This window comes from Centropristis striata, chromosome 23, assembly GCF_030273125.1.
Source record: "Centropristis striata isolate RG_2023a ecotype Rhode Island chromosome 23, C.striata_1.0, whole genome shotgun sequence".
Classification (NCBI taxonomy): Eukaryota; Metazoa; Chordata; class Actinopteri; order Perciformes; family Serranidae; genus Centropristis; species Centropristis striata.
In genome coordinates this window covers 5193145-5216020 of record NC_081539.1, presented here as the reverse complement: position 1 = coordinate 5216020, position 22876 = coordinate 5193145, and the positions used below count along the sequence as shown (strand labels likewise).

At 37.7% G+C, this 22876-nt stretch overlaps 2 protein-coding genes across 4 annotated transcripts in view; both read left to right on the top strand.

Annotated features, from left to right (window-relative positions):
- The window catches only part of LOC131961731 (NACHT, LRR and PYD domains-containing protein 12-like), a 64238-nt gene that overhangs the window by 14069 nt on the left and 27293 nt on the right, over window positions 1–22876 (top strand). For 2 of the 3 annotated variants that reach the window (XM_059326591.1, XM_059326589.1), the window contains 3 exons: window positions 1109–1282; window positions 1934–2107; window positions 2627–3266. The exons of the other annotated variant lie outside the window; for it this stretch is intronic. In XM_059326591.1, coding sequence (XP_059182574.1) covers window positions 1109–1282; window positions 1934–2107; window positions 2627–2636 — 358 coding nt within the window. In that variant the 3' untranslated portion in view covers window positions 2637–3266. Of the gene's footprint in view, window positions 1–1108; window positions 1283–1933; window positions 2108–2626; window positions 3267–22876 lie in introns of those variants that run through there. 3 annotated transcript variants of the gene reach the window in all.
- Window positions 11949–21499, top strand: LOC131961734 (NLR family CARD domain-containing protein 3-like). The gene is made up of 7 exons (XM_059326593.1): window positions 11949–12013; window positions 14205–14323; window positions 14586–14735; window positions 15046–15162; window positions 15324–15440; window positions 17601–17788; window positions 19692–21499. The coding sequence occupies exons 2-7, from the start codon at window positions 14256–14258 to the stop codon at window positions 21497–21499; spliced, it is 2448 nt and encodes an 815-aa protein (XP_059182576.1). The 5' UTR covers window positions 11949–12013; window positions 14205–14255.

Here is a 22876-nt window from a genome sequence, read left to right as displayed (position 1 = left end):
TCAGCCTGTCTTTTTCATAATATAAGTCTCTGTCCATTTCTTTGGATCAACAGAACATTCATTCTGACATATTTGTCATGTTGAGAAACTTTGGTATCTACCTACTATACAAAGTAGGTGATGTATATTTTCTCTCTCTTGAATGATGAATACTATATCAGATGAAATACAGCAAGTTAGTCTGAATGTAAGAGAATGTTGTTGTTCTAATAATTTGACGTTAGAAGTAATATGAAGGTGAAATGTGATGAAGAAATGCGGTTAGAGCAGCACGTTACGAGGGACCACACAAACAGTGGAGAGCAGAACATTTGATGGTTGATTTAATCTGTTTTAAAAATCTGATACAACACATAGAAAAGGAACACTTTAACTGTGGAGTGCTCCCAGTTTGGTTTGATATATTCCAGCTCTGTGTCTCACCTCTTTATTACATCATGGCTGTCTCTGAGTGCAGATCCATTAATCTGGTTGATATTTTTACTACATTTTCTATTAACAAATCCACATTTATTTTTTTTCAGAGCTGACTGTTCATATCAAATAATAACTATACTCTATACATCATATGAATCAATGTACATACATAAAGCTGTTCAAATGTATAACCATAAGCTTTACAAAATATTTATTCATCATTTTATTTTGTAACTATTCTGACCTTTAGTCCCTCTGACATGTTTGTAGTTGCAGAGCTCACACTCAGTCAGCTGTGTGTTGATGAGAATAGCCTCAATCTGTGCTTTGAAATGAGACAATATGAAGAGGGTGAATTTACCTCAATTTTTATTTATTTGATAAACTCCTCATTTTAAAGAAAAATCTTAGTATTTTCATAATATGACATAATTGTTGTGAATAAGGGGAAACAGAAAATAAAGAAAGTAACAACAGTTCATTTTGAATCCATCATGTCTGATTTGATGTCAGTGTACTCACACAACTTGTTTTAACCTCCATCATGTTGAGTTCAGGTGTTTTCAGGAGTTTCCATTTTCTAAACTTGTTCATTCTAAAGCTTCTTCAGCTCTGAACACATGAGAAGACAATGTTGCTGCTTAAAATCATTCAGTGTTTAATAAAGTCGCATCATTTATTCTTTATTCAGATTGTGGAGCTGCAGTTTGTCAGAGATCAGCTGTGCTTCTCTGACTTTAGCTCTGAAGTCCAACCCCTCCCATCTGAGACAGCTGGAGCTGACCAACAACAAGCTGCAGGATTCAGGAGTGAAGCTGCTGTGTGATTTTCTGCAGAGTCCAAACTGCAGACTGGAGACTCTGGGGTCAGTTCACTAACTGTTACTTTTATAGATCTAATATGTTTCATCAACAATGGGACCTATTTCATTTATAAACATTACATTTCATAACATTCATAAAGTTGTACATTTAATTTGGTTCATTTTTTATTTTCCTAGTACTAAAAATGAATAAAAAGCCATGTGTTTCTTAAATAACATGTAGAAAATGTCCATAGTTAGTTGTTAAAGTAAACTCATGTTAATAATTTTTGTTAATGGTCACATCTGTATACAGAAGATCCTCTGATATAATGTTTGATTTAAATTGAAAGTAATTTTAATATATTTTCAAAAATAATGTATGATGAACATTGATCCTTCAGAACACACACAGCTGTTTAAAGGATCAATATAGTATTGATCCTCTAATGACAGACCTGACTGAGAGCAGCAGCATATTATTAATCTGTGTTGACATGAATAGTTTTATGAATGTTGTGGTGACATTTGGATGATGTCTGTAGAAGGCTGACATCATGATGATCCACAATAACACAATTACAGTCACTCTACTCATTTTACAGGAAAGCTGATTGATTATGACTCAGTAATGTTGAGCTGCACATTAAAACCTGAACACATCTGATTGGATTATAAATCTATTTTTATCTGCATCATTTATTCTTTATTCAGATTGGAGGGATGCAGTTTGTCAGAGATCAGCTGTACTTCTCTGGCTTTAGCTCTGAAGTCCAACCCCTCCCATCTGAGAGAGCTGGTGCTGTTTGGAAACAACCTGCAGGAGTCAGACGTGAAGCTGCTGTGTGATCTGAAGGAGAGTCCACACTGCAGACTGGAGACTCTGGGGTCAGTAGAGGGTTTCAGCAGTATTGTACTGAACACAGTTAGTATCAGAGAAAGATCCAGTATTTCCTGTAAACCTCCAACCTTCTCAGTGAAGTTGTGAGAGGAGAACGGTGACAGAAACACAGAGAGAAGCCAATCAGATCAGCCAGAAGCTTGTTGTGATCATGTGTTTGAGTTGTTGTGTTCATGTCTCAAGGAAATAAATCTATATTACTGCTGACAGCATCACAACATGAACAGACAGCTGTCCTCATTCATCAAATCTGATTGATTTGTCAAGATATTTTAATGTTTATAATATTTAAGAGCTGATGATATCAAGTGTGACTGAGACTCTGGTTTTTAACAGCTTTGAACTCAAACAGCATATCTCTCTGTTTCTGCAGTAATGATGCGTTCAGGGCTCTCTGTTTATTTCGACTGTGTACCTCAGTGAAATCTGCAGAGTAAACAGACTTGATGCTGATGAAGAGAGTCTCTGATTTATCTCTTCTGTTGTCTGTCTTCTTCTCTCATCAGGTGGTCCTGATCTCCAGTAAAGTCCAGTCCAGCATGGTCCCTGTGTTCCTCTGATGTGACAGAGTATCATCAGAGGATGTGGACTGCTCTGCTGCTGCTCTGTCCTTCTCTCTGCAGACACACTGAGACTCCTCCACCTCCGTCTGTTGTTTCATTCATTCATATAATCTGAACTCAGAGTTCCTCTGCACATTAGTTCTCTTCATGACAACATGACTGTACATCAACACATTTAGATGCATAGTTCTGCTTTGTGTTCTGTTACAGCTCCACCCTGTGGAATAAAGGGGAATTGTAGTTAATTTCCACAGATTTGTAAAGAACATTAGAAGTTGATCTTACCTTATTACTACAATATCAGCAGTTTCTCATATAATAACATGAATATTTGATTGTTGTAGAAGTTAAAACCTTGAAGGCCTCACTAAAATTTCTCAAATAATAACTAACAGATTATGTTTAAAGTACTTATCCTGTTACCAGACAAGAAACAACTCTCAAGTCTTGAAAGAGTTTTTAAAGTCTTTAAAATCTAACATATCTCCTGATAAAATGGGTGTAAATATATACTATGCACATTTTTTCTCTCTTTAAATTCTATTTTTTATGAAAATGTGACCCATTAAAGTTGTTTTCCATTTTTTGTCAACTGTCGTAATTTACGTAATTTAAAAACGTAATTTAATCTAATATAAACATAGTTAGTTCTCACTTCCTGCTCCTAAAAACACAGCTAAGCTTTATAATATTTGATGAAATCATTAATATTGCTATCAGGTTTGTCCCACCCTTATAAATCAATACTCAGTAAGATGCATAGTTAAAAAATGTGTAACTTCTTTAGCATGAGGAGAAAAATCCTCTCACTACCACCTAAAGCCATTTAATTAAAAAAAAAATAATTTAAAAAAATCCTGTTTCACAGTTTAACCCTCCTGTGGTGATTTTTGACCCCAAATCATTTTCATCATACCAGTAATATAGGTTAACTTTCATAGAATTGTCCCTCTGCATCCTTTATAGATAAAATACATTTCAACTTTATTCATCCATTTTATGTGTTTTATACATTTTTATAGCACAAGACTGGTTTTAGGACATGTAGACATTTTTTTCACCTTTTAAGGAAACTCATGACCAACAAATTGATATATAATTTTCATTATTTTTTTAATTATTCTTTTTCTTTTTACTTTTTATTGCTCTCATCTAAAAATGAACAATGTTTTCAAAACATTAGTTCCACTAAAAGTTGACATAACCTACTCTGTGCATTCCCATCAAGACATTTTTTTCCACTATTACTAATGAAAAAAATATTCAGGTTTCGTTCCTTTTTTTTCTCTTGAAATGAGGACTAATTTTGTATAATTGACTAAAATTGACTAATAATCATGAAAAAAAAAAGTGAAAATTATATATCAATGTGTTGGTCATGAGTTGCCTTAAAAGGTGAAAAAAAAAGTTGTTGATTTTTTTCTACATGTCCTAAAACCAGTCTTGTGTCATGGGGTCCTTTGTGACCCCTGAGGACCACGGGTACATAGTCGACGGGAGGAATACACAAGGGTTAATAAAGACTTTTTACCCCCTTTTTTAAAATAAAATGTAAAAAAAGATGTTTGGTCCCAGTTGTCAAGAATAAATAATATATTTTTCTACGAATGGACTGGTTAAGATGAAAATGAATGAATAAAAACAAGGTAATAATCGAGCCTTTGGCATTAAAGCTTTATTAATTGAATCAGAATCGGCTCCAGCAGCGCCACCTAGAGGCTGAGCAGCAGACTGCAGACATTTGTTCACTGTCCCTTTAAGACTCGACAGACTTCAGACAGCTGCTGTGTTTGTCGGATTGTTGCATCCAGTCAAACGGTCCCATAAGAGGCCGTTTTCCAGCACAGCTCGTCTGATTGAGCGTCTCCAGAGGAAAGGCTTCATGCTGCTTCTGTGGCTCTCCGAGTCTCCAGTTTCCCTCCGGCAGGTGAGCGCAGGTGGCAACAAAGTCCAGCTGACTGAGGACGGCGGCGTCAGGTCTGTGGAGAAAAACTATCCTCGATCCGTAAAACCTTCTTTATTTCTTCTGTTGGACTCATTCACACGCTCAGGTTTCACTCATGGAGGCAGTTCTCACTCAGAGGAAGTTTTTCAACTTTGTCACAAAGTCTTTGTGACACAGGAAGGGAGGAGAGACCTGAGACATCAAACCACCTTTTAAAATCACGCTGTTATCACAAACTACTATGGTGTTTGGGCTATTTTATTTAACTCATCACTTTTTAGACATCCTACAGTTTGGTGTTTTTTATTCTGTCATTAGTGGACATGTTTAAATATGTATCAACAGACATTAATACTGCATTTTTAGGGATTTAAAGGAGTACCTTTGGGGGGTTTTAACTGACATTTTTTGACATCCTACCATAGTGTGGCACTTTGTTTTATTTTTCCAGATTTTTATTTTTATTTTTTATATACTGTATTTATTCACTTTTCTTACAAGCAAACATACAGAAGACAGGGCCATACAAAAAGACAAAACAACAACAACAAGCTGGGAATACCAATACAAAAATCAAAGACCCAAACAAAATAATCAGTTCCAGGTAAATGTGACAGGTACAATATGCAGTACAGAGCAAAATACAATGGGAGCTAAATAAATACAGAAAACGCATAAAAAATATTTTTATACAAATGCCCTTGTTAGTATAGCAGAAATATTTACATGAGTATAGTCAAGAAATGGTTTCCATATTCTTTCAAAGGCATTTCCAGATTTTTATACATACTATAATATTGTTTTTATATATATATTGAGGCTGACAGTGTTATCCTCGCAGGAAGAGGGTCACAGGTTCATCTAGTCTGCATGTTCTCCCCGTGTCAGCGTGGGTTCTCTCCAGGTCCTCCAGCTTCCTCCCACAGTCCAAACACATGCAGCTTAGGTTACAGTTTTTTACAACTGCTATGACCTGTTTGTCAGAACCTTAAAAACTTTTTTCAAAACTGTTAACGCACATCACACCTGAAACACACAATTCCCCAAACAGTTAATTTCATGCTCAAAATCACGCAGTGTAACTAAACACAGACACACACTTCCAAAATACAATAATACACTAAGACAGTTCACCAAATCTACCAAAACACTGACACACGTTGTCTTCAACAGAAACATTTAGTCAGTCAAAAAACACTGACAACTGATGGAAGAACACAAACTGCATGTGTCAAATCTACTTTTTTCCCCCTTTTTCTTTTACAATCAACAGATTATTGTATTGATCATACATGTAAATTAATGTTTGTGATGATATTTTTCATTTGTTGGGCATGAATTTTGAACACTCAATACAAAAAGTGAGCGAGCCATGTCAGAGCAGCTTTACAGAATGTTTATGAAAGAAGAAGACAGTAAATGACAGGATTTGCAGTAAACACTTTACTGTATTGCAAATGAAAATGACTTACAGTCGAGTAAAGAGGGGAAAAAATCAGCATTTAGCTGTCATTCATTACTGTATTGTCAAATACACAAAAAGAAAAAGGAGCAGAAGCTGTGATCAATGTAATCTTCAATCCATTAGTTTTGAACATGAGGTTTTCTGTTTTGACAAACCGTGTGAAAGCGATTGAAAATTCACCAGTTAACATCTACTGTTTTGGTCTTGATTGAGCTTGTATGTAAAAGGAGTTAAAACTCATTTTAAACGTGTAAAATGTGTGTATTTTGTGTCAAAAGAAGAAGAATTGTGTTAATTGTTTGGCCCACACAGGCTGATGTTGTGGTAACTGTGTGAAGAGTTTTGAAAAAGCGTTAAAAGTATTGAACAACGGGTCAGAGCGGTTGTAAAAAAGTGTAAACTGGTGACTCTAAATTGCCCGTAGGAGTGAATGAGAGCGTGAATGGTTGTCTCTGTGTGTGTGTGTGTGTGTGCAGACCTGTCCAGGGTGGACCCCGCCCCTCTCCTAATGTCAGCTGTGATTGGCTCCAGCCCCCCACCACCAGAGTGCAGATACACAGCCAATGAATGAATGAATACACAGCCTACAGCCCAGAACTATCCATCCCTATCTATCTAGTCCCCACATGGTACGGTTAGGTGCCTTGCTCAAGGACACTTCAGTTGTAGCATACCCTCCGAAAGATGGTGGACCCGACTGATGGTTTTCACAATGTTTATTTCCATACAAGCTCCTTATTAAACCCGTAAATCAAGGTGAAACCAACGTGAGAACTTGTGCCTCCTTGTATTACAGTCAGCCTTCGCCGTTTTATTCTTGTGTTACCGTCACGGCTTTATTTTCCTTTTGTTTCCTTTGTTTACTTTAGCTTTTACTGCCTTTACCGTCAGCTCGTACCGTCGTCAATTGCTTGTTTTTACCGGAAGACACAATACCGCCAGGAAGTAGGAAGAGAGTTAGCGATCCCTCAAAACAAAAGCTCATTACTAACATTAGCTCAAAAACGAACAATAGGCACATAAAAAAACAGATGAATTGCATTTTTTACCATAAGCTTAAATCATGAATAATATTTTTATACCCAAATCATGTTATAATGTATTTTTAAACACACTTTTTAAGGACTTTTTAAGATTTAACCCATACAACAAACACAAGCTGCCCTCTAGTGGACAAAACGAGAAACAGCATTTCACAAAACCAAAAAGTGGTTTGTTACATCAGTCCTTAACCTGTCAGTCCTGGGATTCAAACCCGGTTCTCTAACCTCCAGGCCACAGACTGCCCAAGTGGTATTGAGATCAACATTTGAATGTGAGATTCCTTTGATTAACCATCTGAAGCTCAGACATGGTTTTGTTATTATCACGACTGGCTCACAAGTCAGATAACAAGTCACTGCTTGGTTCACATGAGGCCACTGGAAGCTGTGTGTTTCAGTGCTGGGCTGTGATTTCTTCCCTTTTAGACATAAATAGGTCACATCAGGAAATGTTCAATATCTTCAACTGTTTGATTAAAAAGCAATGAAGCATTTAACCATCGATTCCTATAGAATCATGTAATGTTTGTTGAAATGACCATATCTTAACTCCTTGTTATTATAAGGGTCAGTTTGTGTCAGTAATTTGTTCAAAATCCTAAATATTTCTCCCTTCATAACAGGAACTAGATAGTAAACTGTCCAACTGGTGAAATATCACCATCTACTGGATGTTTGATCAATGTGTTCATAATGTGCTCACATGTCCTGCACTGCATTAATCTGTCATCTGCTTCATTTTATTATCTTTTAGGCTGTTTTTTTATTTTATTTGAAGTTAACAAGTAAGTCGTCACTGTGACAAAGTGGGTAAGAATTGTATTTTACTCATCATTTGTCCCTTTTTAAATATTCTAATTTATTCAAGTTGTATTTGTTAAATGATCTGTTTGTTTGTTTTCTGTATTTCATGGCCTTATAAGAGTCTTGACCACCAGTTTGGGAACCCCTGCTGTATTCTAAATCAGCTATTCTCAACCTTGGGGTCCAGGCCCCAATTGGGGTCGCGAGATGATTTCTGGGGGTCGCCAAATCATTTTGGAAGTCAGCTCTGTCTCCACTGTGTTAAAGTGTTCATGTGTTTTAGTCTTTTTGGTCATTTAATGTCTTTTTTTGGGTCATTTTGTGTCTTTTTTGTGTCTTTTTTTGTCATTTTGGGTCTTTTTTTTGTCATTTTGGGTCTTTTCTTGATCATTTTGTGGTCAATTTGTGTCTTTTTTGGTCATATTGTTTCATTTTTTTGGTCATTTTGGGTCTTTTTTTGTGTTATTTTGTTTCTTTTCTGGGTGATCTGAACTGTGCGTGTGAGATTGTGTTCGCGGACAACATGCATGTTAAATTGGGGGTCGCGACTCAAAAAGGTTGAGAACTACTGTTCTAAATGAGTTGCATTAGGGGGAGCTGTGACACGTAGCTCAGTATCACACCAGTATGTGTCTTAAAGTAAAAACAACCACAGACTCAGTCCTTCGTAGAAACATGACAGCAACATGAGCCTGCAGCTTTATGTTTTGTGTAACTGAACTTCCTGTTCGGTGTTAAACAGAATCAGCTCCAAAGATATGTGATTATTTCCATTTATTGCTTGAATACTGAACTCAGTGTGCAGCTCAGCGGTAAGTCAGAGACTAAACTCTTGTATTAATGTGTTATTATCTTATAATTAGACATGTGTTTGTTAAAAATGAAGATTAGAGGAATTACATTAAATACTGTATTTAAGTCCAGTCTTGTAATACTTGTATTTGACCTGTTATTAGATACTTTCTTACTTTCAGTCCACTACAATTATTTGATACTTTCAGTCACTGGATGCTTAAAAGATTAATAATAATAATAATTATAATAATAATAATAATAATAATAATAATAATAATAATATATATATATTTAAGCAACAAATATAATTTGTGATTTGCTGCTCACCGGGGGAAATTCAAAAGCTGTCCAGCAGTTTTTAAAGAAATCTTATCATTCTGAAGTGATCCATTCCACATAGTTTTTGTTACTTTAAGTATTATTTGACAGCAACAATGTGAATATCAGAGTATTTCTACACTGTGGTATTCATACTTCTACTGAAGTAAAATATCTGTGTATTCTTTAACCACTGCAGTTAAATGAACACATCTGGAAAACTGAATCATTCTGCTTCATTTTTCAAACCCTGCTGAGGAAAATATATATTTTAATATGTGTTTTACATACTTTTGACTTTCTCCGACCTCAATTCACTTCCTGTCCATGTTGTGTTCAGCATTAGTTATAAAGTCCTTTATTTGCAGTTTACCACAAAACACTGAGACGACTTTAGGAATATAATTTGTTACTATTATTATTATTATTATTATTGGCATCATGGTCTGTAGATGCAGATATCAAGCTAATATTTATGCTTCCATTCAAAAATTTTGTCACACTAAAATGTACTGTAACCTCTGAGAAAAAGACTATAGTCATGGATGGACATGAAGACCAAAGGCCAACTCCTTCCCCTGTTAAAGTATTAAAAGTGAGCTTCTTTGTTCAGTTAAAATTCTGTTCAATTTTTATTGGAAAAGTGCAATATTTGTGCACAGGGGAAATGAATCACCTGATGCAGTAATGATGGAGCAAGTTCAGGCTGTGAAAAGGCTGTGAGAGTACAATGTTTGTACAGTTCAGTACATTTGTTGTAAGCTTTAACAAATTTATTTTTGCTGATAAAGAGCTATAAAGTTTATATTGATCTGTGCAGATTTTATATTTTTTGATTGTGCTTTTTTTTCTTACTAAATATTGTACAGTATTTTATATTGTGTTTTTTTTTTTGTTTGATTCAGGAACTATTTGTTGTCAGCCTTAATAATAAAAGAAGTATTTGTACTTGTGCTGTCTTTGTTATTCTACCACCAAAGATAGATCCATTTATTCAAAGGTGTAACCCATCACTTGTTCATTACAGTAGTTATGTGCTATAACATATTAACTAAGTGTGAAAAGGAGGCAACTTTAGATAAGGGAACATGTGTTGGCTTATAAGTGTCCAATTATTAGTGAATTAGTAATGATCAAGATGTCACTTAAGTATGGGGAACATATTCTAAGTAACAAAGACTTAATTTAGAGAACCTGCAGTGAAATTAGTGACTGGAAACAGACAGTTTAATTTAAATGATTTTTTAAGTAATATTTTTAATGTACAGTAAATATTGAAGTGCATTTTATTATGAATTTCCACAGTGAAAAGTCCTGTAAATTTGTGAGAATATAACTTAAGTCCTGTAGAATGGACCTGCAGTGAAATTAGTGACTGGAAACAGACAGTTTCATTTTAATTAATTTTTTAATACAATGTAATATATAACTGTACTGTAAATATTAAAATGCATTTTATTATGAATTTCCACAGTGAAAAGTGCTGTAATTTTGTGATAATATACCTTAGGTGCCCTAGAATGAACCTGCAGTGAAATTAGTGACTGGAAACAGACAGTTTAATTTAAATGATTTTTTAAGTAATATTTTTAATGTACAGTAAATATTGAAGTGCATTTTATTATGAATTTCCACAGTGAAAAGTCCTGTTAATTTGTTAGAATATACCTGAAGTCCTGTAGAATGAGTCTGCAGTGAAATTAGTGACTGGAAACAGTCAACTACAGTTTAATTTTAATATATTGTAATATTTTACTGTAGCCTACAGTCTATATATAAAGGCGTTTTACAAAATAAATTGAACAGTTCTGTGAATAGCATGCAATTAATCGTATTTCCATATTTATTTATTCCATATCCTCTCTGCTGGTAACAGTTTTATACTGGAAAAAAAGGTGATAAAGAATGACAATAAAGTGTTTATCCTTCATGTCAGCTCGCTTGGAGCGGTTTCAGTGAATTTACCGTAAATATCACAATACGGGAGCACTACATTATATAGAGACGGCTGGCTTGACTAGGGAGAAGCGAATGACGGCTCACTTGACCGCAGTTCTGTGGCGTCTATGTGGGAAACACTGAATGTTTCTCAGCAGGGAGAGAAAAATGTTAATAAATATGTTGGAGTTAATGCAGGGGCAGGTCTACATTTAAATTCAAGTCACTGAGCTAAGCAGACGATTTTCTGATCTTTGAAAACCCAGAACGTCCTTCAGTCAGACTTTCAGCTGTTCTGAAGGTATTTCAGACCCCACAAACACTCTGTTGAACACCTGGATGATAAAATATTCAGTCTGTTGTAAAGATAAAGATTTTAACCAGGTTCTATAAACATGTGACTGTATTTCCAAACCCAGGTTGCTCTTTTTGTAAAACACAAAATTCAAATATAACTATTATACTACTATATTCTAATACTAACATATTTATTATAAAAACTAAACAAGGAGATGTGTAATTTCTGGCTATCGTCTTTGTTAGGATCATAAAAAAGTAGTTTTGACTCAGGAAACAGGCTTAAAATATTTTTCATAATGCATGAGTCATTTTTTATCCAGATGTTTAGAAGAATGTCTCTTAAAGAAAAACCAATGCAGAAAAGGTGCCAAAGTTTTTTTATTTTTTTAATTAAATTAAATAGATGTGATTTAATGTGATTTAAACATTAAGGTGAAAAAAACATTTTCACCAAAAGTCGTTTTAATTAAACCTGTTAAAGACAAGGAAACACATCATGGTCAAAAGCTGATCTGTGTGGACACACACACACACACACACACACACACACACACACACACACACACACAGATAAAAACAGCCTTATTTCCTGTAAATGGAGAGGGGAGGAGCAACACTGACTACATGAGAACAGGGAGCGAACCCAGGAAGTGAACGTATCACCTGAGACTCCATTATGACTCGACTCAACAGAACAGGGAGGACGACAAGTTGAAGCTGAGGTGAGTTTTAATCCAGCACACAAAGTCATGATGGCTGAATAAAATACAGTAAACAAAGAAAATAATCACAGGTTTAAAGAAAGTGAAGTTCTGAGTTGTTTTATTGTACTGTATACTCTCTCTCTTTGTCTGTGTGTGTGTGTGTGTGTGTGCGTGTGTGTGTCTGACTGACTTTCTCTTCTCAAAGTTTCATGAAGTCAATTTTATTTATCAATTACAAATTTAACATTAGATATATTTTTAAAACATGTACGTATTTCAGAGGCTAATAAAAAGTTATAATTGTTTATACTTAGTGTTTGTGTGTGTGTGTGTGTGACAGAAAGACACGCTAAAAAGGAAACTGTCCGGACTTAAACTTGTGACATCACTGTCACATGTTACATAGTCTGCTGGTCTGCCACAATGTTTGGACCACTTCTAACCTCAGTTCAGTTAATCATGTGGGGAAAAAGACTTACAAACATGGACCAAAACGGCTCCATGATACTCACAAAATTCCAAAAGAAATAAAAAAATTAACTAAACAGCATGAAGTGTTCATAATTGCTGTTTTACGCATGCCTCTATGCGTCTGGCACACACGTGCCAGGCGCACTATCTATGTATCTAAAACACACACCATGCTTGCGAACTGAACCACTAACCACTTATTATTATTATTATTATTATTATTGTTATTATTATTATCATTATTGTTGCTGTACGGAGTCAAATCTCTGTCAGCGCTGAAATATGAATGAATGACAGCGTGTCGCTGCCCGAAAGAGAGAGAGACAGAGAGAATCAGAGATGGCCAGATTATGTCAGATTAATTAGTCCTCTAAAACCGTATCCGTATTTTTTTTTTCATACTTGGCCCTAATAGTCGTCCTAATACAGAAGCTAATAATAATAAATAAATAATATAAAGGCATTCCCATGACCCTGAGCTGGACACAGTTCACAATATAAATACACAGTGGAGGTTGTTATTCATGTGCAGCTGTTAAAGCGACTGACAGCTGATCCAGCTGTGATTTAACCAAACATTTTATGACATATTAATAAACCATCTTATTTATTGTAGTTTTAATCACCTTTTAATAACCAGGAACCTGAATGACCATGAATATGTATAAACAAAACAAGCACATATAAACTGTTTCAGAGACAGTTACACAAACCTTTTGGGCTGGCTAAATCATATTGAATCATTGTTGAATGAGGCCTGATCATTTCTGTATTATTGCTTCAAAATGATCAGTGCATTCACTGATAGACAGACTGCACAGGATTCAATACAGCCCCATATTCAGAAACATAACATATTCACCATACAGTTTATGATTCACCATATCAGATCTTTTAAACAATACTTTGACCATACTTTAGGCTGTTTATTTTGTTATAGCCTAAATATCTCCTCATCTTTGTGTCTCACAGCAAACCTGTATCCTACAAATTATGTTGTATATTACTGTTTAATAATTAGCCTCAGTTGTGTGGTGATAAGGTCATCACTGCCTGGATTATGTTCAGAAACAACAATTTTTTTGAGTGAATGAAACACTGATTTTCCTCATTATGTTAATAAATGTAATTTATAGGAGACAGTAGACACACTATAGTTATCACACAGCATTATTAGCTGCTTTCTTAGCCTGCTCTAGTGATTTTATTAGCCCTTACTAACAGAGAAAAAGAGGATCGTGTAGATAAAGTATAAGCACTTACCATCAGTCGTCTCTTTAACTAGGTCGGGTCTTCTCACGTCTCCTCCGGTGAACAGCAGCTAGCAGGCGCCGCTGTTGTGAAGCTTGCAGCTCCACTTGTACTCCCGAGCTGTCGCAGTCTCTTTAACATTGTCCTCGTTTAGATAACTACAGTCAGAGACATTGTATGCTACCATCGGCTCATCCATGAGCGCAATATCTTCCTCCTCATCTTCCTCCAACTCACTCTCTCCGTCATTATCATTATCTAACGTTAGCCGGACCGTCCTCGTCCTAGTCGGAGGTCCCGCTGTCTCTCTCTCCTCTCGTCTCCTCACCTACCGGTGCGGTGAAATAGACCATAATTAACTCTGTCCAGTTATCATCACATGTAACACCTCTATCTCTGATTAAATTGAAAAGTTTTGCAATGTTCTCCTCACATTAATCCACCGGAGCTAAACGACTGAAGTACCACTGCTTTTGACTCCACCCAGCTCAACGTTTTACTCCACCCGCCTCAGGGGGGGATCCCTGAAAGTGAAAGTATGATTCAGCTCAGACTCCATTTTAACTCGACACAGCAGAACAGGGAGGACGACAAGTTGAAGCTGAGGCGAGGTGAGTTTTAATCCAGCACACAAAGTCATGATGGCTGAATAAAATACAGTAAACAAAGAAAACAATCACAGATTTAAAGAAAGTGGAGGGCTGAGTGGTTTTATTGTACTTCAAACTGTGTGTGTGTGTGTGTGTGTGTGTGTGTGTTTGTGTGTGTGACTGACTTCCTCTTCTCTAAGTTTTGGGTGTGACTTGATCAAACTTGTTCTCCTTTAATGTTGTGAGTTAACAGTCAGTGTTTCTGTTTTCCCTCTCAGACTGACTTCAGATCAGAAGATGAGTGATCGTGTGGAGGAAGAGGAGGACGGAGCAGAGTCTGTAGTATCTGGCTGTCTGTCTATGAAGAGTGACTGGTCCAAACATGAACCTCCATTCTTCAGTAATGAACCTGGACCCTCAGACACAAAGTAATAACTGCTACCAACTCATTTTTATGACGCATTTTCAATTTTGTCTGCCAATGTAATGTTTTGCTGATTTTTGTGTTTGTGAACTTTTTGTGACACAGACAAGAAAAATCATTTATGCCATCTTTCTCTTCATATCAATGACAGCTGTTAGTCACCTAGAAAACCTGTAATCCGATCTATGAGGACTAATACAAACTATTAAACCTCCGTCTGCAGTAACAGCAGCTATGTACTTAGAGCTTCCTCCAAATAAGAGAAATCATCAGTGATTCATGTGATATGATTGAAACTATTTTTGTTATTAAAGATTTTTGAACAGACAAAGAGCAGAGTCTGTAGTGTCCAGCTGTCTGTCTATGAAGAGCGACTGGTCCAAACATGAACCTCCATTCTTCAGTAATGAACCTGGACCCTCAGACACAAAGTAAGAGACTGCTACCAACTCATTTTTATGACTCATTTTCAGTTTTGTCGGCCAATGTAATGTTTTTGTTGATTTTTGTGTTTGTGAACCGTTTGTAACACAGACAAGAGAAATCATCAATGATTCATGTGATATGACCGAAACTATTTTTGTTATTAAAGATTTCAGAACAGACACAGAGCAGAGTCTGTAGTATCAGGCTGTCTGTCTATGAAGAGCGACTGGTCCAAACATGAACCTCCATTCTTCAGTAATGAACCTGGACCCTCAGACACAAAGTAAGAGAACTGTCCTTCACACTGATCGGAGAGAGGATGTTTCATTAATTATGGAGATAAAATTCTTTGCTGAAAGATTAATGTTCATGATGCAGACCGATTAGTGCAGCAACTGTTTCAAAGTAACATGGATCTTAGTCTGGCTTTTAAAGACACAAAGTACTGATTGTATTTCTCTAACAAAACACCAGGGGTGAAAGTAAGCCGGTACGGTCCGGTACTGCGTACCACTAAAAGATTCAGTGGCGGTACGCAGTACCAGGAAGATGGGAGAGTGGCTGCCTGCTATATGACCCTCATTCAAAGCCAGTCACAACCGCACTCTGGGTCAGAAAATAGATGCGCTAGCAATATGCAGTCTTAAAAACTACTTTGTCTGTTTAAATATTCCTTTTAACTCATTCTGAATAGTTTGTGAAGTGTCCGTGCTGTGTTTTAGTCCATGCTGGACGGAGCCTTGGCCGGGCAGCTCCCTCTCTCCCCTCGGAGAGAGCCTGGTGGTCTCCTCTGCGCCCAGCCTTTGAAACGTGTACCGCACGTTTAATGTCTTTACGTTCGTTGCAAAATGTCACAGTTAAAATCAGTAGGAGAGTAAGCAGTGCAGTTGTTATTTCGTGTTTCATGTTATTTTGTTTAATTTTAACGATACAGAACAGCTCGGAAAATAAACTGCTTATGAGATAACGACCGGAGAGTTCACTCAGCAGTACGTGAGTGAGCATACAGCACAACACAACACAGCGGTTGCTAGGGGCATCGGTGCGTTTGATTTAATGCACTGGGACGTTTTCCACAACTGGTCCACAGACGTCAAGAAACGCCGCTTGCGCCAGGACTTTTTAAAATGCATGAAGTGAAAGAGAGATGAAGGTTTTTGTAGTAGTACCGGCAAGAATTTAAAACTACTTTCACCCCTGCAAAACACACAGAAATGTCTTTCAGAATTTTTGCCGTGTGTTTGCTTCAAATATGTCATTCATTTTCTTTTATTTGTCCTCAAAATATTTGTTGGTTTGGCTTTTCTTCAGATCAGCCGTTATGACCCCCAAGTGTCATCTTGAATAAGTGCACATCATAATTATGAAACATGGTGAAAAGGCATTCATATGAAAGTACTTGGTAGTTTGGTAAATATGGTGAATATAATTTAAGCTCAAAGGTCCACTTAATTAAAACTCAAAGCTTGTAATCAAAAGTTTTGGATTATTCATAAATGAAACTTTGAGCTTAGATTCTCTTCAACATTTATTGTTTCTGAAGCTCAAGAATGAACATGAACATCCAATAACTACACACTAATGAATATTTGGACCACTTATATTTTGAGAAAATTTGAATTATATGTATGTCTTCTTTAGATAGTTTACAAAAGAGACAGAAACTGAATATCCTGTCTGGACTTTAGAATAAAATAATCTGTTCATGGGAAATGCATGCCTCATATAAATATGGGAGCAAATAAACCAAAAACACTTGAAGGTCCAACAAGACCATCCCACAATGTGAACAAAAGAGTATAAAATAATTAGTAAATCGACCCTGTGATTCTGATCAGACCCCTTCCAACACTCTTCAACTAAAACTAAAGGCTTTTTTGTAATCCTGCTGATTAACAGACAAAACAAAACCTCCTTGTTGAAGTAATCAGTTCAACTGTTTTCAGAATACCACAAATTTAAATATCTACTATAATGAAATACATTAACTGATATTTTAAATATGTAGTCCCATTACTTCTATTCTATTTTTCTCCAATCCTGTTTCTGTGGCTACAGTAGTTTAACATTTCCCATCTAGAAATACTGAAGAAAGTACTGAATGACTGCTACATTCCCAATTATGTAAAAAGGAAACCTACTGTTACATATTTACATTGTAAAAGGTGCATTCCTTTCAAATTTACTGTGAATAGGTGTAAAGCTTTTTTTTCTTTACTGTGTTTTGTAAATGGCTTTTATTTTGTATATCCGGTAAAGTTTATTTTGAAAGGAGTCTTGGTAAGATAGATAGACATGATTACCGTTAATTGACTTTAACGGAAAGTGTTACAGAAACGGTAACTCACAGTGTATTAAATTCAAGCAGAATGGGAGCACATGTTTTTTTTTTCTTTAACAACAATCAATAAATAATTTTAGTGATAAATAAATGTGTTGACAGGAAGAGGAAGAGGAGTGATGAGGAGGAGCAGCTGTCCTGCTGTGCTTCCTGTCAGGACGTCCTGAAGGATCCCGTCTCTACCAGCTGTGGACACTGGTTCTGCAGACGCTGCATCAGCTCATACTGGGACCAGTCTGCTTCACCAGGAGACTCCTCCTGTCCCCAGTGTGGACAAAGATCCAGAACCAGTAAGACTGTCTTCATGTCCGAATACACAACTAGTTGTTTTAAGACATTTGTTGTACCATACAGCACAGGCTCTTAAGATCATTGTAATTATCTTTATTTATGAATTTAACTTAGGAATTGAACTGCATGTTGTTTCTGTTCCAGCAGACAGATCTGCTCTGTATCAGTTGTTCTGTTACTTTTTGAGAAAAATTATGTTTTGGTTTTATGATAGAGCCCTCTGTCTTTGCATGAACTAATCAGCATGCTGTTTGTTCTCCATCTGCTTGGATAAGGTAACTATTAAACAGCTTAAAGCAGTAACATCACTGTTCTATCATAGACAGACATTTACCACAGACACAGAACAAGATTCAGGTGTTAATTAGTATGTTTACATGACACTTGAAAATAACGAATTACTGCCTTAATCTGACAATAACTGAACAACTGAAGTGCATGTATACGTGTTAGTCCGACGTATGTCTGAGTTCTCCAACTCCGATTAAGATTGGAATAGGATTTTTCGGCTGCATGTATGACAAGACAACGCATATGCGCTTGCTTTGCATGCTCCAACCTCCGCGCTGGCATAGAACCCCGGAATAAAAAAGTCCAAGAAAGCCGGTCGCATTAGCCGGTCACATTTGCAGCTCGCATTAGCCGGTCGCACATTAGCTGATCGCAGTAGCTGGTCACATTAGCCGGTTGCATTAGCCGGTCACATTAGCAGGTCACATTAGCCGGTCACATTAGCAGGTCGCCGGTCAATAGCGACAGAACAAAGTGTCAAACTGAGGTCAACCGGAAAGGGCGCCGTATTAACCCGCTGAAACGACTCATATCACCACCCAGTGTTGAGGAGGAGGACACGTTCCCGTCAGTTATTCGATTTTCTCAGTTGCATGAAAACTGGGACAAGGACAGAAGTCCTATTAGACGCCAATATCGATTTTTAAGCATAGGTGGATTAAACTGTGCATGTAAACGCACTGACTGTTTCCTCCGCCTTCTAACACACAAACACACTTCTTCTGTAGATCGACTTGTTGAACAAGTGACCAAACATCCGTTGAGGAAAAGTGCACTGCCAACAGTATTTGAAGCTGCAGTGGAGCTCTAGTTAACTAGTCAGTTTCAGCACATTAAGGAGCTGAAAAATGTTCCTGCTGACATCAACATCAGCCCGTTTAGATGTTTAACAGTTCTCTCACTTCAACAGCCTCTGCTAATAAAACATTGTCTGCTGTCACTTTATAAACTACAGCTTTCAGCATGTTTACTTTGTCTCTTGCTGGTTTTACGTGGAACAGGGGCTGACCTGAGATTATCTCCTCCCTCAAACCAAAGCCAAGTCTGTAGTTAAACTGACTGGATCAACATGTGTCTGTGTTCAAACCACAGAAACTCTCTGTGTTCAACTCTCAGTGCTTTTAGAGCTTCTAACTGAATCTCTGTGGTTTGGAGTTTATTTTCCTCCTGTGTCCCGGTTTGTACTTAAAGATATCAGCTTTAATATATGTATAACTGATTAAAAGTAAGCAGTAAAACATAAAATTCAGCATTTCAGAGCCTTGTTAACTTATTGCTGTTTTAAACAAACATTTCCTGTTGCTGCTGCTTCACATAAAAACCTTCTACTGACAAAAGCATCTGGAGCTGCTGAGGCTCAGCCTCCTGCTGTCAATCAAACATTTACACTGACAAAGAAAAAGAAGCATTACTGATGTTCCCCCAGAAAACATCTTTTCTTCTCTCTTATAAAACAAATGTATTGTTTAAACTCAAGAATTGATGATTGTTTTATAACATTTTCTACTTTATATGTTCTTATAATGACTTTTTTCATTTTGGTAATAAAAATAATCACTTTTACTCATTGCTTTTCTCTTTCTTGCTTTGTCTATCTTGTTCCTTTTTTAGTGCCTTGTGGTCTGCAGGAGGTTTTAGATGAGCATAAGATCAGTCTGAGGAGGAGATATGAACGTGTGGCTGAAGGAAGTGATGGAACAGGAAGTGGAACCCTCCTCAACAGGATCTACACTGAGCTCTACATCACAGAGGGACAGAGTGAAGAGGTTAATACCCAACATGAGGTGAGGCAGCTGGAGACAGCTTCCAAGAAGAAGACCGTCCACGACGCTCCAATCAAGTGCCAGGACATCTTTAAAGCCTTACCTGACCAACAGGGACACATCAGAGTGGTTCTGACCAACGGCGTCGCTGGCGTTGGAAAAACCTTCTCGGTGCAGAAGTTCAGTCTGGACTGGGCAGAGGGTTTGGAGAACCAAGATGTCAGTGTGGTGATTCTGCTTTCCTTCAGGGAGCTGAACTTGATCAGAGGTGAGCAGTACAGTCTTCTGGAGCTGCTCCATGTTTTCCATCCAACATTACAGAAGGTCACAGCAGAGAAGCTCGCCGTCTGTAAACTTCTGTTCATCTTTGACGGCCTGGATGAAAGCAGACTTTCTCTGGATTTCACCAACAAGGAGGTTGTGTCTGATGTCACACAGAAGTCATCGGTCAACGTGCTGCTGACAAACCTCATCGAGGGGAATCTGCTTCCCTCGGCTCTCGTCTGGATAACCTCCCGACCCGCGGCGGCCAATCAGATCCCTCCTAAACATGTCGACAGGGTGACAGAAGTACGAGGCTTCACTGACGCCCAGAAGGAGGAGTACTTCAGGAGGAGGGTCAGTGATGAAGAGCGCTCCAGCACAATCATCTCACACATCCAGACATCCAGGAGCCTCCACATCATGTGTCTGATCCCAGTCTTCTGCTGGATCACTGCTACAGTTCTGGACCACATGTTGACTACAGAGCAGAGAGGAGAGCTGCCCAAGACCCTGACTGACCTGTACTCACACTTCCTGCTGGTTCAGACAAAGAAGAAGAAGCAGAAGTATGATGAGGGACATGAGACGAGTCCACAGGAGCTGATGGAGGCTGACAGAGAAGTTCTTCTGAAGCTGGGGAGGCTGGCGTTTGAACAGCTGCAGAAAGGAAACATCATGTTCTACCAAGAAGACCTGGAGCGCTGTGGTCTCCATGTCACAGAGGCCTCGGTGTACTCAGGAGTTTGTACAGAGATCTTCAAAAGAGAGAGTGTGATCTTCCAGAAAACAGTCTACTGCTTCGTTCATCTGAGCGTTCAGGAGTTTCTGGCTGCAGTCTACATGTTCCACTGTTACACCACCAGGAACACAGAGGTACTGGAGGCTTTTCTGGGGAAAGACTGGGACAAGAAAAACAGTGACCCATCCCTGGATGTCTTCCTGAGGAGAGCCATGGAGAAATCCCTCGAAAGTAAAAATGGCCACCTGGACCTGTTTGTTCGCTTCCTTCATGGCCTCTCTCTGGAGTCCAACCAGAGACTGTTAGGAGGCCTGCTGGGTCACACAGACAGCAGTCCAGAAGTCATCCAGAGAGCCATTAATAACCTGAAGGAGATGAACACTAAGAAGATCTCTCCTGATAGAAGCATCATCATCTTCCACTGTCTGATGGAGATGAACGACCTCTCAGTCCATCAGGAGATCCAAGAGTTCCTGAAGTCAGAGAACAGATCAAAGAAGGAACTCTCTGTGATCCACTGCTCAGCTCTGGCCTACATGCTGCAGATGTCAGAGGAGGTTCTGGATGAGTTGAACCTGAACAAGTACAACACAACAGAAGAGGGAAGACAGAGACTGGTTCCAGCTGTGAGGAACTGCAGGAAAGCTGTGTAAGTCCAGATGTGATCATCAACATTATACAGCAATGTGAACTAGGGCTGCAGGATTATGGCCAAAATGACAATCACAATTATTTTGATCAATATTGTAATCACGATTATTAATCATGATTATTCATTGTGTTAGGGAAAACATCTGTATTTTTATTGCACTAGTTTTAAACAAACAAGGATCTAGGAACAGTTTTTTATTGTGTGCGACAGAGATCGCTAAGTGAACAACTCCTGCAGCAGCAGCACATACACACTGTACTGCTTCAGAGTCACTAGATTTGTCGCCAGTCACCTTTTTGAAAAATACTCGCTAAGGGGGTCTGAAAAGTCGCTAAATATAGCAACAAAGTTGCCAAGTTGGCAACACTGCTTCGCCGGCTTTTACAAATGGCGCGTGTTGTTGTGGCGTCGAGTACTACATCACATCCTGCTTAGCGTTCTATCCAATCAGTAAACAGGCTTTTTTTCAGGGGAGAAACACGGCCCCGCCCCCTGGTGGTTGGTGGACTACTGGTGTAGAAAGTGCCTGATTAGATATTAAGGAGAGACACATTTTAAAATGGAAATATCGCAGAAGATCGGGTTAATTTAATCGTCGTCGGCCAAAATCGTGATCACGATTTAAATTTGATTAAGTCTGCAGCCCTAATGTGAAGCTGAAGCATCAGTGTTAGAGTAAAGATACACACTTTACACACATGCACAGTATAAAACCTGCACACTATCAAAGTTTTCTTCAACTAGCATTAAACCTGCGTATTGAAAACATTCTACATGTTCCACTGCCAACGTCATCATCTCCTATCTGTCTCTGTTGGAGTGATGGAGGCTTCATACAAATCCAGCCCAGAAAACTAAAGAGTGTGTGCTGAAAATGTTTTCACACTCATCATTGAATCACAACACACAGCCTGTTTGACATCGTATACAGTGTCTGCATCATGTTTCTATAATGTCTCTATTTATTATTCTTTGTATAGACACACAGACATGTAATATTTGTCTTCTACTGGAAATTATGTCACTGGAGTTTTATATTTCTCAACGTAGCTTCAAACAGTTATTTTTATCACTTAAAGGACAAAACATCCCTTTCTCTCTTCAATAAAATGTCCAACTTTACATTTAGTTCCCAACAATGAATTCATTGTCAGATACTTTCCTGCTTTAGAATTTTGATTGATTTCTATCATCAGGAAGTTATCTTTCTCTCTCTCTCTCTCTCTCTCTCTCTCTCTCTCTCTCTCTCTCTCTCTCTCTCTCTCTCTCTCTCTCTCTCTCGCTCAAAAACATGAACTTCAGCCTGTTCAATCAGTCAACAAATGATAATATTACAATCTTTAGAAGTAATTCTACTATAAATGCAACAGGAGTCATT

Excerpts from the sequence above, each read along its gene's own strand:
- LOC131961734 (XM_059326593.1), top strand. The coding sequence starts at position 14,256 with ATGATTCAGCTCAGACTCCATTTTAACTCGACACAGCAGAACAGGGAG. Across the intron at positions 14,736-15,045 it reads CCTGGACCCTCAGACACAAA|ATTTTTGAACAGACAAAGAG; the intron begins GTAATAACTGCT and ends TTGTTATTAAAG. Across the intron at positions 17,789-19,691 it reads TGGACAAAGATCCAGAACCA|TGCCTTGTGGTCTGCAGGAG; the intron begins GTAAGACTGTCT and ends TTCCTTTTTTAG.